Source organism: Mobula hypostoma, chromosome 7, assembly GCF_963921235.1.
Source record: "Mobula hypostoma chromosome 7, sMobHyp1.1, whole genome shotgun sequence".
Classification (NCBI taxonomy): domain Eukaryota; kingdom Metazoa; phylum Chordata; class Chondrichthyes; order Myliobatiformes; family Myliobatidae; genus Mobula; species Mobula hypostoma.
Window position 1 is genome coordinate 10,467,719 of NC_086103.1, and position 13,475 is coordinate 10,481,193.

General features: G+C 44.7%; 1 protein-coding gene across 1 annotated transcript in view; it reads right to left on the minus strand.

Moving 5' to 3' along the window:
• The window catches only part of LOC134349878 (uncharacterized), a 28,865-nt gene that overhangs the window by 11,969 nt on the left and 3,421 nt on the right, over nt 1–13,475 (minus strand). The window contains exons 2-3 of the mRNA XM_063054843.1: nt 12,664–12,742; nt 1,352–1,655 (exon numbers count right to left, since the gene is read on the minus strand). Coding sequence (XP_062910913.1) covers nt 1,352–1,655; nt 12,664–12,742 — 383 coding nt within the window. The remainder of the gene's footprint in view (nt 1–1,351; nt 1,656–12,663; nt 12,743–13,475) is intronic.

Here is a 13,475-nt window from a genome sequence, read left to right on the forward strand (position 1 = left end):
CCCAGCCGGCGGCCAGGCTCAAGACCCAAGACCCCAGCCGTCAGCCAAGCTCAAGACCCAAGACCCCAGCCGGCAGCCAAGCTCAAGACCCTAGACCCCAGCCAGCAGACAAGCTCAGGACCCCAGCCGGCAGACAAGTCATGTACTTGCCTGGTTCTGGGGTCCGAGCAGGAGGCAAGACACAGGTTCTGGGTCCTTGTCCAGTCTCGGGATGGGAGTCCAAGCCTTGTCTCCTAGTCCATGGTTCCTTGTACTGGTCCCGCTTTCCCTAGCCCAAGTCTGCGCTCTTGACCCTGCTCCTTGCCTGAATCCTGTCACGGCCTTACTCTAGTCAAGTCCTGATCCTTGTACTTCAGTGTCTGTGTCTTGCATTTGGATCCGTTCCCAACACCCCTTGTGACAGAACGAACCAGCCAACCATGGACCTATGCACACAGACAGTGGAGATAAACTCTCGCCATCCAGGATTCCCTAGTGCCGAAACCAAACACCCACCCGCCAGAGTTGTCCTTAGTCCTGGAGAGCCTCTTCAGTCGCCCGGAAGCTCCCGTAGAAGGCGGTGGGGGTGGGATACTGTCATGGTCAGGCCGTTTTGCCATTGGCCCGCGGGGGGTCATGTCTTGTCTAGTCTTGTCCTAGCCTCCGTGGGGTAGTCAGTCCGTCTTGCCGTTGCCTGCGGGGGGACCTGTCTTGTATTTGCCTGTGTTGGGTAAGTCTGGCCATCCTGCCGTTACCCAACAGCTGGACTTGTCCCACCTTGGTGTGGAGATGAAGTTTAGTCCCGGCTTGTCGTAGGATAAGTCCCGGCTCGATATTGATGTTCAGTTCCCAGTCTGTCTCTCAGCTCCGGCCTCCGAGTTATCGGCCTCCTCATTTCAAGCCGAAGATCCCGCAGCCAAGCTCCAAGAACCGAAGCCTCGAAGATCCCGCTGCCAAGATCCAAGAACTCTAGCCTCGACGGTCCCGCAGCCAAACTCGAAGAACCTTAGCCTCGACGATCAGGCATAAAATCTCAAGACCCAAAGCCCCAGCCGGCAGCCAAGCTCAAGACCCAAGACCCAAGACCCCAGCCGGCAGCCAAGCTCAAGACCCAAAACCCCAGCCGGCAGCCAAGCTCAAGACCCAAGACCCAATACCCCAGCCGGCAGCCAAGCTCTAGACCCAAGACCCCAGAGACTTTCTGGGTAACATTCTCGGTGACGTTCCCCACTAGGACCATTGTACTCTGCGTGGTAGCAATCATCCAGCTCCAGAGTTCTTCCCATTGTTCTGATTTCGCCTAAATTAAACCCTATGGATCGGTTGCTTGAACCATCTGGTACGAGAGCCGAGCGTTCTGACCAGAACTTACAACAGTCACCATGATTTTAGTGACCAAGTACGCCTGACCTACTGACTGGGGAAGGATCTCCACGGCTCCCGATCTACACTGTGCTGAAGGTAAAACTATTCCCGGCACGTTGTCAGTTTGATTCAGAATGCTCGCATTCACTGTAGCACTGCTGCTCTGCTGGGGCGCGTCGCCGTAACGAGCGTCAATAAGGATTTGGAACGTTTTGATTTCCTGATATTCAAAGGAGCGCAGTGCGCAAATGCTGTCTTCTATCAAGTTAATCATAATGTAGATGGGCACCGGTGTATCCCGCACATTCCCCCTGAAGACAAAAAAAAAGATGTGGCCCAGGTCCGGATCAAACGCAGTCTGTGCGAAAATACATGCACCCATAGCGTGATTCTCATCACATGGAAGTCGTAGAAAGATTGGGAAAATCGTGGTGTGTTGTATTGCTATCGGATAACAATATATGGATGATTTTACATGTTAATTGTGGAGACCCAAACGCACAGGCTGTGATTGGGGTGGTTTCCCGATCCAACAGGCGACTGGTGATCACTTGATAATGCAGTTCAGGGAGGACTAAATTTAAAAGGAAAGACCCAATGACATGGTGCTCGGAACTTCCCCGTTTGCTCCGGGATAGCGATCCGTAACGAACATTTTAGCTATCACTGTTCCGGGTGAGGCTTGGGGACTTTGCCACATAGAGAGCACACCGTTATCTCAGGAGCATTATCTTTTACATCAATAAAATCCATTCACACTTTGGAATGTCCTGTAAGTGCTGGCGAACCATTCTCCACGGTCTAAATATCAAGTTCGTGGCATTCCTCCGCTTCAAATTCCAGTCGTTCCTGCATTTCGTTCTCACAGTTTCTGGAACCAGGCCGATAACTTACGCACTCTCCCTGGAACAAGATTAACAAATAGTGCATTTAATACCTTGGTGCGTTGGTCACTAATGTTCCCAAAAATGCGTTTCCTTTCAGCCTTTTTCGAACACGAGTGCATTTTTTGTTCTTGAAGGCTTGTCACCGTCAACAGCCGTCGATACAAGTTGGAAAGATGCCTATTTTCCACAGTCCAATGATTTATCTTACTGTCACTCTGCATCTAGTACAGTATTCTACAAAATTCAAAATCAGCGCTTTAGTACTTTGGTACTCTTGAGTTTCTAAACGATTAGAATCATCATATAGGTTGTTTGGTCCCATAATTAACTGAACACCAGCTATTTGAGAAAATTTCCTTGACTATCCTGACATGTAAACTAAACTGTTGGCGCATAAATACTGTTTACTTCTAAGCATTATGAATTTATCGATTCTATAAACCAATCTGTAACGTGGAAATATACTTGCTGTATTTCTTGGCAACCAACGAATGGAAACCACATACCTTGATGTCCAAGCAATTATATTCATCCACCTTAACATTCTGGGTTTTCTGTACACATACTTCATCAAAATCGATCATCACACTTCAAGTGCACTAATATCCTCTATGATAGACGACAAGAAATGTATTATTTAGCACTAAATTCTAGATAAAAATCGTTCAAGAATGCAGCACGTATAAAGAAATTGTAATGCAGTACTGGTGTGGTAGACTGCGTTTGAGGAGACAGGGATATGTCGCATTTGGTTATATTTAAGATAAAAGAACAAGAGGAGCGTTGTTATGATATTAGAGGTAATCCGGAAGACAGGAAATTGTGGTGCGGAATCATTGCGCATACGGTGTATTGTGCTTAATGGTCATTCCGAGATGGGATGTAGGGATTTTCGGGCTGTCCGTCCCCCAACGTGCATACAGAATCTGGTTTAATATCACCGGCAGATGTCGTGAAATATGCTGTCTTTGAGCAACAGTACATGGCAATACATAGTAAAAGAGGCAGAAAACCGTGAATTGAAGTGAGTATTAAATAGTCGATTGAAATGCGTAGTCCAAAAATAAAAATAAACAAAGTTGTGAGGTCCTTCGTTCAATGCCCATACAGAAATCGAATGGTCCAGCGGAAGAGGCTGTCCCTGAATCGATGAATGTGTGCCTTCAGGTTCCTGTACCTCCTCCCTTATGGTAGCAATGCGTGGGTGATGGGGGTCCATAATGATACATGCCGCCTTTTTGTGGCATCGCTTCTGGAAGATACACATACTGTATGCGTCGGCACACCATTAATCTGAACGAAGACATAATGACTGGAGCATTGAGAGCATAGGAAATCGGAGCAGCAGTCAACCATTTGACCTGGCGAGCCTGTTCGACCTTTCAAAGAGATCATAGCTGATCTGGCCGTGGACACAGTCCATGGCGCCATAACCCTTAAATCCCCTGCTATGGAAAACTCTACATAACTCTATCTTAAATATATCTTATAAGGTAGCTTCCCTGGGCAATGAATTCCGCAGATTCACGACTATATGACCACAATATATAAGAAATGGGAGCAGGATTAGGCAATTCGGCCCATCGAGTATGCTTCACCATTCCATTGTGGCTGTTTTTTTAAAGTCCATGTAAACTCCATTATCCTGCCTTCTCCCCTTCCTACTGTCTGGCATATAGAATATTGCCTCGTCTCCGTCCTAAATCTGAAGAAAAGGAGGAAGTCATGTGGGTATTCTCTACGGAGTCTCTGTGGATGGAAGTTAGGAACAAGAAGGGGTCAAGAAATATACTAGGTGTTTATCATAGACCACCCAATAGTAACAGGGACATCGAGGGGCAGATAGGGACACAGATTCTGGAAAGGCGTAATAACAGGGTTGTTGTGGTGGGAGATTTTGATTTCCCAAATATCGATTGGCATCTCCCCAGAGCAAACGGTTTAGATGTAGTGGAGTTAGGTGTGTACAGGAAGGTTTCTTCACACAATATGTAGATAGGTCGACAAGAGGAGAGGCTGTAGATGATCTGGTATTGGGAAATGAACCGGGTCAGGTGTCAGATCTCCCAGTGGGAGAGCATTTTGGAGATAGTGATCACAATTCTAACTCCTTTACGATAGCATTTGAGAAGGATAGGAACAGATAAGTTAGGAAAGCGTTTAATTGGAGTGAGGGGAAACCTGAGGCTATCAGGCAGGAATTTGGAAGCATAAATTGGGAACAGATGTTCTCAGTGAAATGTACGGAAGAAATGTGACTATCAGGGGATATTTGCGTGGAATTCTGTATAAGTACGCTCCAATGAAACATGGAAGGGAGACAGGAAACGTGGTGTACAAAGGCTGCTGTAAATCTGGTCAAGGAGAAAAGAAAACCTTCAAACGTTCAAAAAACTAGGTAATGATAGAGATCTAGAAGATCATAAGGCTAGCATGAAGGAGCTTAAGACTGAAATTAGCAGAGCCAGAAGGGGCCATGAGGAGGCATTCATGGACAGGATTAAGGAAAATCCCAAGGCATTCTACAAGTACGTGAAGAGCAAGAGGATAAGCTGTGAGAGATTAGGACCAAACAAGTGTGAAAGTTCAAAAGTGTGTATGGAATGGAGGAGATAGCAGAGGTACTTAATGTGTACTTTGCGTCAGTATTACCTACGGAAAAGGATCTTGGAGATTGTAGGGATGACTTACAGCGGACTGAAAGCTTTAGCAAGTAGATATTAAGGAAGACGATGGGATGGAGCTTTGGGAGAGCATCAAGTTGGACAAGTCACCGGGACCGGACGAGATGTACCCCAGGCTACAGTGGGAGGAGAGAAAGGATATTGCTGAGCCTCTGGCGAGGATCGTTGCCTCTTCAATAGGGGTTCCCGAGGATTAAAGGTTTCCGGATGTTGTTCCCTTATTCAAGAAAGGGAGAAGAGATAGCCCAGGAAATTATAGACCAGTGAGTCTTACTTCATTGGTTGGTAAGTTGATGGAGAAGACCCTGAGGGGCAGGATTTCTAAACACTTAGAGAGGCATAATATGATTAAGAATACTCAGCATGGCTTTGTCAAAGGCAGGTCGTGCCTTAGGAGCCTGAATGAATTTTCTGAGGATGTGACTAAACACATTGATGAAGGTAGCGCAGTAAATGTAGTGTATATGGATTTCAGTAAGGCATTTAATAAGGTACCCCATGGAAGACTTTCTGAGAAAGTAAGGAGGCATGGGATCCAAAGGGACAGTGCTTTGTGGGTCCAGAACGGGCTTGCCCACAGAAGGCAAGGAATGGTTGTAGAAGGGTCACATTCTGTATTTAAGTCAGTGACCAGTGGTGTGCCTCAGGGATCTGTTCTGCGACCCCTACTCTTTGTGATTTTAATAAATGACCTGGATGAATAAGTGGAGAGATGGGTTAGAAAATGTGCTGATGGCACAAACGTTGGGGATGTTGTGGATAGTGTGGAGGGCTGTCAGAGGTTACAGCAGGAAATTGATAGGATGCAAAACTGGGCTGAGAAGTGGCAGATGAAGTTCAACCCAGATAATGTGAAGTGGTTCATTTTGGTAGGTCAAATATGATGGCAGAATATAATATTAATGGTAAGACTCTTAGCAGTGTGAAGAATGAGAGGGATCTTGGGCTCCGAGTCCATAGGATACTCAAAGCAGCTGTGTACTCAAAGCAGCTGTGCAGGTTGACTCTGTGGATAAGAAGGCATACGGTACATTGGCCTTCACCATCTGTGGCATTAAGTTAAATAGCCGACAGGTAATATTACAGCTATATAGGACCCTGGTCAGACTCGACTTGGAATACCGTGATCAGTTTTGGTCGCCTCACTCAGGAAGGATGTGGAAACCATAGAATGGGTGCAGACGAGATTTAGAAGGATGTTGCCTGGACTGGGGAGCATGCGTTATGAGACTACGTTGAGTGGACTCGGCGTTTGCTCTTTGGAGCGACGGAGGATGAAAGGTGGCCTGATAGAGGTGCATAAGATGATGAGAGGCACGGATCGTGTGGATAGTCAGAGGTTTTTACCCAGGGCAGAAATGGCTAGCACGAGAGGGCACAGTTTTAAGGTGCTTGGAAGTAGGTACAGATGGAGATGTCAGGGGTAAGTTTTTCCCTGCAGAGCAGTGAGTGCGTGGAATAGGCTGCCAGCGTCAGTGGTGAAGGCGGATACGATAGGGACTTTTAAGAGACTTTTGGATAGGTACATGGAGCTTAGAAAAATAGAGGGCTCTGGGTAACCCTAGGTAATCTCTAAGGTAAGGACATGCTCGGCACAGTGTTATCGGCCGAAAGGCCTGTATTGTGCTGTGGGTTTTCTGTGTCTCTAAATCTATTCCCCGGAATCTTGAGTCAATGGCCCTACTTCTACCCTAAACAATTAAATAAAACTCAGTGTAATAAACTGCAGCTTGTGTTGTTCATTTCAACCTTTTAAGACTGGAAGTTCAGAAAATAACTATATACTGTTTCACAAATATAAAGCTGCTAGGATATTTGAACGGGTAAGAGATAATGTAGGGGCGAAATATTTTGCGTAAATGCAATTTCCCCGGTTCGAAGCACCTTTGCTGGGGAATAGAAATGAAGCGCAATTGAAATGTACCTGGAAAAAAAAAAGTTACCTTAAATTCTATGAAAATCATGAAAAAAAATCGACAGTGCCAGAATTCTGAAAGAAGTCAGAGAAAATACTGAAACAAAACACTCAGCCGGTCAGGAATCATATATAGAAAGAAGACGAATTAAAATTTCAGCTTCAGAACCTGAAACGTTTCGGGTTCTTCTTTCCACAAACAAAAAAAAAACTAAACTCGAAAGCTAAATAATTCTATTTATTGCATAAACTTCTATAGATGTGTCCTGGAGAGCACCCCTGTGTCTGCCCCCCTTAAAAATAAGGACTCCATTATGATTGCTGTTGGGGGTGACGACCTACCTGGGGGATGCAACAGTAGCCGTGCCTCTTCCACTGAGTCTAGCCCTGTGGCTCAAAAGGGTAGGGGTCGGAAGAAGAGGACAGGGGTAATAGGGGACTCTATAGTTAGGGGGGACAGATAGGCGATTCTGTGGACAGGGAAAAAGTAACGAGGATGGTAGTTTGCTCCCAGGTTCCAGGTTTCATGATGTTTCTCAGCGCGTCCACAATATCCTGAAATGGGAGGGTAAGAAGCCAAAGGTCGTGAAAGCAGAATACAGGGAGTTAGGAAGGAAGCTGAGAAGCAGGACCTCAAAGGTTCTAATCTCGGGATTGCTGTCTGTGCCACGCGACAGTGAGTACAGGAATAGAATGAGGTGGAGGATAAATGCGTGGCTGAAGGATCGGAACAGGGGACAAGGATTCAGATTTTTGGATCATTGGGATCTCCTCTGGGGCAAGTGTGGCCTGTACAAAAATGATGAATTGAAGTTGAATCCGAGGAGCGCCCATATCCCGGCGGGGAAGTTTATTAATGCTATCGGAGGGTGGGGGTTAAACTAGATTTTCAGGGGGCTGGGAAGCGAAGTGAAAGATACCCCTTGCATTAAAATATGGGATATGGGCGCTCCTCGGATTCCACTTAAACTCATCATTTTTGTACAGGCCACACCTGCCCCAGAAGAGATCCCAATGATCCAAAAATCTGAATCCTTGTCCCCTGTTCCGATCCTTCAGCCACGCATTTATCCGGTTGGAACACAAATAGAGACAGCTTGTAGGCAGTTTGTGAGTAAGGACTGGCAGATATTAGAGCAAAGATGCGCTCGGACTGATTGTTTGAGATGTGTCTATTTTAATGCAAGGGGTATCGTAAACAAGGCGGATGAAGTGAGACCGTGGATCAATACGTGGAACTGGGACGTCGTGGCCATTACAGAGACTTGGATGTTTCAGGAGCAGGAATGGCTGCTGAGTGTGCCAGGCTTTAGATGCTCCAAAAAGAACGGGAGGGGTGCAAATGAGGTGGGGACGTGGTATTGCTAATTAGCGACAGTTTCACGGATGCAGAAAAGGCGGAAGTCATAGAGGGATGGTCTACTGAGTCAGTGTGGGTGGAAGTCAGAAACAGGAAAGGGGCAATACCTCTATTGGGTGTTTTTATAGACCTCCACAATAATAACAGGGATATCGAGGAGCACATAGGGTGGCAGATTCTGGAATGGTGCAATAATAATCGGGTTATATTGATGGGAGATTTCAACTTTCCTAACATTGATTGGCATACCCTTAGCGCACGGGGTTTAGATGGGGTTGAGTTTGTTAGGTGCGTTCAGGAAGGTTTCCTGACGCAATATGTAGATAAGCCAACTAGAGGAGAGCGTGTACTTGATTGGTATTGAGAAATGAGCCTGGACAACTGTCAGATCTCTCGGTAGGGGAACATTTTGGAGGTAGTGACCACAACTCTATCTCCTTCACCATACAATTTGGGAAAATATTTAACTGGGGGAAAGTATGATGCGACTAGGCTAGAACTGGGGAGCATAAACTGGGAGCAGATGTTTTCAGAGAAATGCAGGGCAGAAATGTGGCAAGTGTTCAGGGAACATTTGCATGGACATCTACATAGGTATGTTCCATTGAGACAGGGGAAGGATCACAGGGTTGAACAACTATGGTATTCAAAGGCTGTAGAAAATCTAGTTAAGAAGAAAAGAAAACTTTACGAAAGGTTTAAGAAACTAGGTACAGTTCAAGCTCCAGAAAATTACAAGGTTGCTAGGAAGGAGTTTAGGAATGGAATTAGGAGAGATAGAAGAGGCCATGAGAATGCCACGGTGAGTAGGATTAAGGAAAACCCCAAGGCATTCTACAAGTATGTGAAGCTCAAGAGGATGAGTCACGTGAGAATAGGACTAATCAGTTGCAATAGTGGAAACGTGTGTCTGGATTTGGAGGAGGTAGCGGAGGTACTTAATGAATACTTTGCTTCAGTATTCACCAAGGAAAAAGACATTGGCAAATGTGGGGATGACTTAGAACGGACAGAAACGCTTGAGCATATAGACTTTGAGAAAGAGGATGTGCTGGAGCTTTTGGAAAGCATTAAGTTAGATAAGTCACCGGGACTGGATGATATATATCCCAGGTTACTGGGAAAGTATCCTGGGGGAAGCGAGGGAGGAGTTTGCTGAGCCTCTGGCGATGATCTTAGCGTCATCAATAGGGACGGAATAAGTACCGGAGGTTTGGGCGGGGGGCGGGGGGGTTGAAAATGTTGTTCCCTTATTCAAGAATGGGCGTAGAGATAACCCAGAAAATTATACGCCAGTGAGACGAACTTCAGTGGTGGGCAGGTTGTTGGAGAAGATCCTTAGACGCAGGATTTATGAACATTTGGAGACGCATAATCTGATTAGGGATAGTCGGTATGGTTTTGTCAAAGGCAGGTTGTGCCTTACGAGCCTGCTTGAATTCTTTGAAGATGTAACAAAACACATTGATGAAGGTAGAACAGTGGATCTAGTGTTTATGGATTTTGGTAAGGTTCCCCATGCAAGGCTTTTTCAGAAAGTAAGGAGGCATGGGATCCCATGAGATCTTGCTTTGTGGATCCACAATTGCCTTGCAAACAGAAGGCAAAGGGTGGTTGTAGATGGTTCGTATTCTGCATAGAGGTCGGCGACCAGTGGTGACCTCAGAGAGCCTGTTCTGGGACTCCTCTTCTTTGTGACTTTTATAAATGACCTGGATGAAGAAGTAGAAGGTTGGGTTAGTACGTTTGCTGATGACACAAAGGTTGGGGGTGTTGTGGATAGGCTGGAGGGTTGTCAGAGGTTACAGCGGGACGTCGATAGGATGCAGAACTGGGCTGGGAGTGACATATAGACTTCAATCCATATAAGTGTGAATTGTTTCATTTTTGTAGGTCAAATCTGAAGACAGAATATAATATAAATGATTAAACCTTGGCAGTGTGGAGGAGTTGAGAGATCTTGGGGTCCGTGTTTATAGGACACTCAAAGATGCTGGGCGGGTTGACAGTGTTGTTAAGAAGGTGTATGGTGTTTTGGCATTTACAACCATGGGGTTGTGTTCACGAGCCGGAAGGTAATATTACAGATATGGAAGAGCTTGGTCAGACTCCACTTGGAGTATTGTGTTCAGTCCTGGTCACCTCACTACAGGAAGGAGGTGGATACTTTAGATAGAGTGCAGAGGAGATTTACAAGGTTGTTGCTTGGATTAAAGGGCGTACCTTATGAGAATAGGCTGAGTGTACTTGGCCTTTTCTCCTTGGAGCGACGGAGGATGAAAGGTAAACGGATGGCTGTGTATAAGATGATGAGGGGCATTGACCGTGCGGATAACCAGAGGCTTTTACCCAGGGCTGAAATTACCAACACCAGGGGGCATACTATTGAGGTACTTGGAAATAGGTGCCGCCAAGGGACGTCGGGGTAAATGGTTCACATAGAGAGTGGTGGGTGGGTGGATTGCCCTGCCGGCAGCGGTGGTGTAAGCGGATAAAACAGGGTCTTTTAAGAGCCTCTTAGATAGGTACATTGAGCTTAGAAAAATAGAGGGCTATACGCAAGGAAAGTTCTGGGCAGTTTCTAATGTAGTTTACGTGGCAGCACAATAATGTGGGCCGTAGGGCCTGTAATATGCTGTAAATTTCTATGTTCTATGTGTTATGTGTGGTGCATCGCAACTGGTATATAAACACCAATACTACAAAATTTAGTGGATATGGGCCAGTCCATCCCGGGTAAAACCCTCCCCACCACTGAGCTCATCTACACAGAGTATAGTCACAGGAAGAAAGAATAGGAGCCTCAGGACTTTCATCACCAGGTTCTGCAATAATGAGTACACTTCAAACACCAAGTTCTTGAACCAAGGTGGTTAACTGCACTCAACTTCACTTGCCCCATCACTGAAATGTGTCCATAACACATGGCCTCACTTTCAAGAACTTTTCACCTCATGTTCTTGATATTTCTTGCTTCCTGATTTATTATTAGTAATTCCTTCTTTTTTCATTAGCACAGTTTATTTTCCTTTGCACATTAGTTCAATGCCCTTTTAGTGTGGTTTTTCATTGATTCTATTATGGTTATTATTCTATTATTGATTTATTGAGTATGCCCGCAAGTAAATCAACGTCGGTGCTGTATATTGTGATATATATGTACTTTGATTATATATTTACTTTGAACTTTGAACTCTGAACTTATGGCCTTCTAGATCCAACACGTGCACATTGGGAGCTCGCCTATATGGACAAAAATTCCAAAAAAATTTTCATAGTTATTTTAAGTCACCATTATTTGGGTTGATTAACAAGCCAGTCAGCTAATGAAAAGGGTCGTAGCAATGTATCAGAGAGAAACAGGCCACTTGCCCATCATCCCTGCAGACCAAAATGTCTGTTGGAGCTAATCCCCGTTCACTGCATTTGGCCCATATCGCTCTAAACGTTTTCTCTCCATGAATCTGTCTTTTAAACATTAAAATTGTACCAGCCTTCATGGCGTTAAAAACATAATAACATAAAAAAACTACAACACAATGTTGTGCCGAACATGTACTTACTTTAGAAATTACCCAGAGTGACCCTTAGCCCTCTATGTTCTAAGCTCCATGTATCTATCCAGGAGTCTCTTAAAAGGCCCTGTTGTATCTACCTCCACCACCATCGCCGGAAGCCCATTCCACGCACTCACCACTCTCTGCGTAAAAACACTTACCCCTGACATCTCCTCTGCACCTACTTCCGAGCACCTAAAAACTATATCCCTTCCGTGATAGCCATTTTAGCCCTGGGAAATAAGCCTCTGACTATCCACACAATCAATGCCTCTCATCATCTTATCCACCTCTATTAGGGCACCTCTCACCCTCCGTCGCTCCAAGAAGAAAGGCTAAGATGCCATTCTCCGGCATCCCTTTCGACGTACATGCCGTCCTCTGCGTAAAAGACTCTCCTAGTAACCCTGGTCCCCCAAACCTTGAAACAACTTTATTATTCTTATCTGCACCCTGTCTATCATTTTATACGTGGACGACGAGGACTGAAAGCCACACTCCAAGTGTGGTGTCAGCAACAACTTTTACAGTTAAATCATTGTGTCCTAATTCTTTTCCGCAACGTACCGACAATTGAAGGCAAGCATGCGAAATACTTTCGTTTTCACACCGGCATTTCGAACGATCTATGTACCTGTAGCTTCGTGCCAAGTTCTTGGTAGACATGTCATGTTTTTCGGGAATAAGTAATTGAAGCAATTCTGGGAGATTTAGATGAGTGTTCGCCATTGAATTGATTAGAATAGTCGGGGATAAAATATCTGATCGAAGGGGAACGCATCCACAAAGTTTGAATAAAACAGTGATGGAATACAAAATACAACGAACAGATATGGTAACCGCGCAGGGATTTCCTGTCACAGGATGAGCAGGCAACTATTTATAATTTTTCTTCCTAAACAGGCATTAAAATTACTTAGTGAACTGCACGCCACATGACGAGATGTTAAAGTGACGGAAGATAATCTCTGCTAAATGATAAATTTGTAAAACACCTAAAGAAGAAACGTAGAAACAAAAGAGAATCAGTGAGGATATCCAAATTTAATGTATTCATAGACCAATCCTGTTGAACTAATTGAAAAACAGCAGAAAGTGAAGGCAAGAATATTGAGTCTGGTGCTAATATGTTTGTTCGTTTCTATTCTTTTGAAATTTCAACAGATCTTGAATAAGGAAACTCTGCGGGATAATGCCAAAAATCGGGGTATGGTGTTTAAATGGATCTGTAGAAGAGTAGACGAGTATCTGTCCTAAAGATAGATGAGATCAGTTGTGATTAGGTGCAAAATAACAGACCGGCAAAAGATGAAAATAATATTCCAGGATAGATCCTGTTGCAAACATAACTGCCGATGATTTGCCGGTGATAAATATTTGCAGCTAGATTCGGAAGTACCGCTTAAAATATATAACAATCCATTACGGGCAATAAACGCTACTGCTTCCTGTTAGCTAATAGTGACAGGAAAACAATGTGACATAGGCAGAATGCGATGACTTGTACGATTAACAAATGGGTAACAAAACAGGCACAAAACAGAGAAATGAACGAAAGGGCATTTTATTTGGATGAGCAGAACAGGATAATACATGAAAATTAACAATATCGACAACGATTTCGAGGAAACTTAATCAAAGACAGAAATAAGCAAATCACGAAAACCAATCATTCAGAATAGGCCCTTTATGAAGAATGCAGGCACCCAGACTCCGAGAGCCAACTAC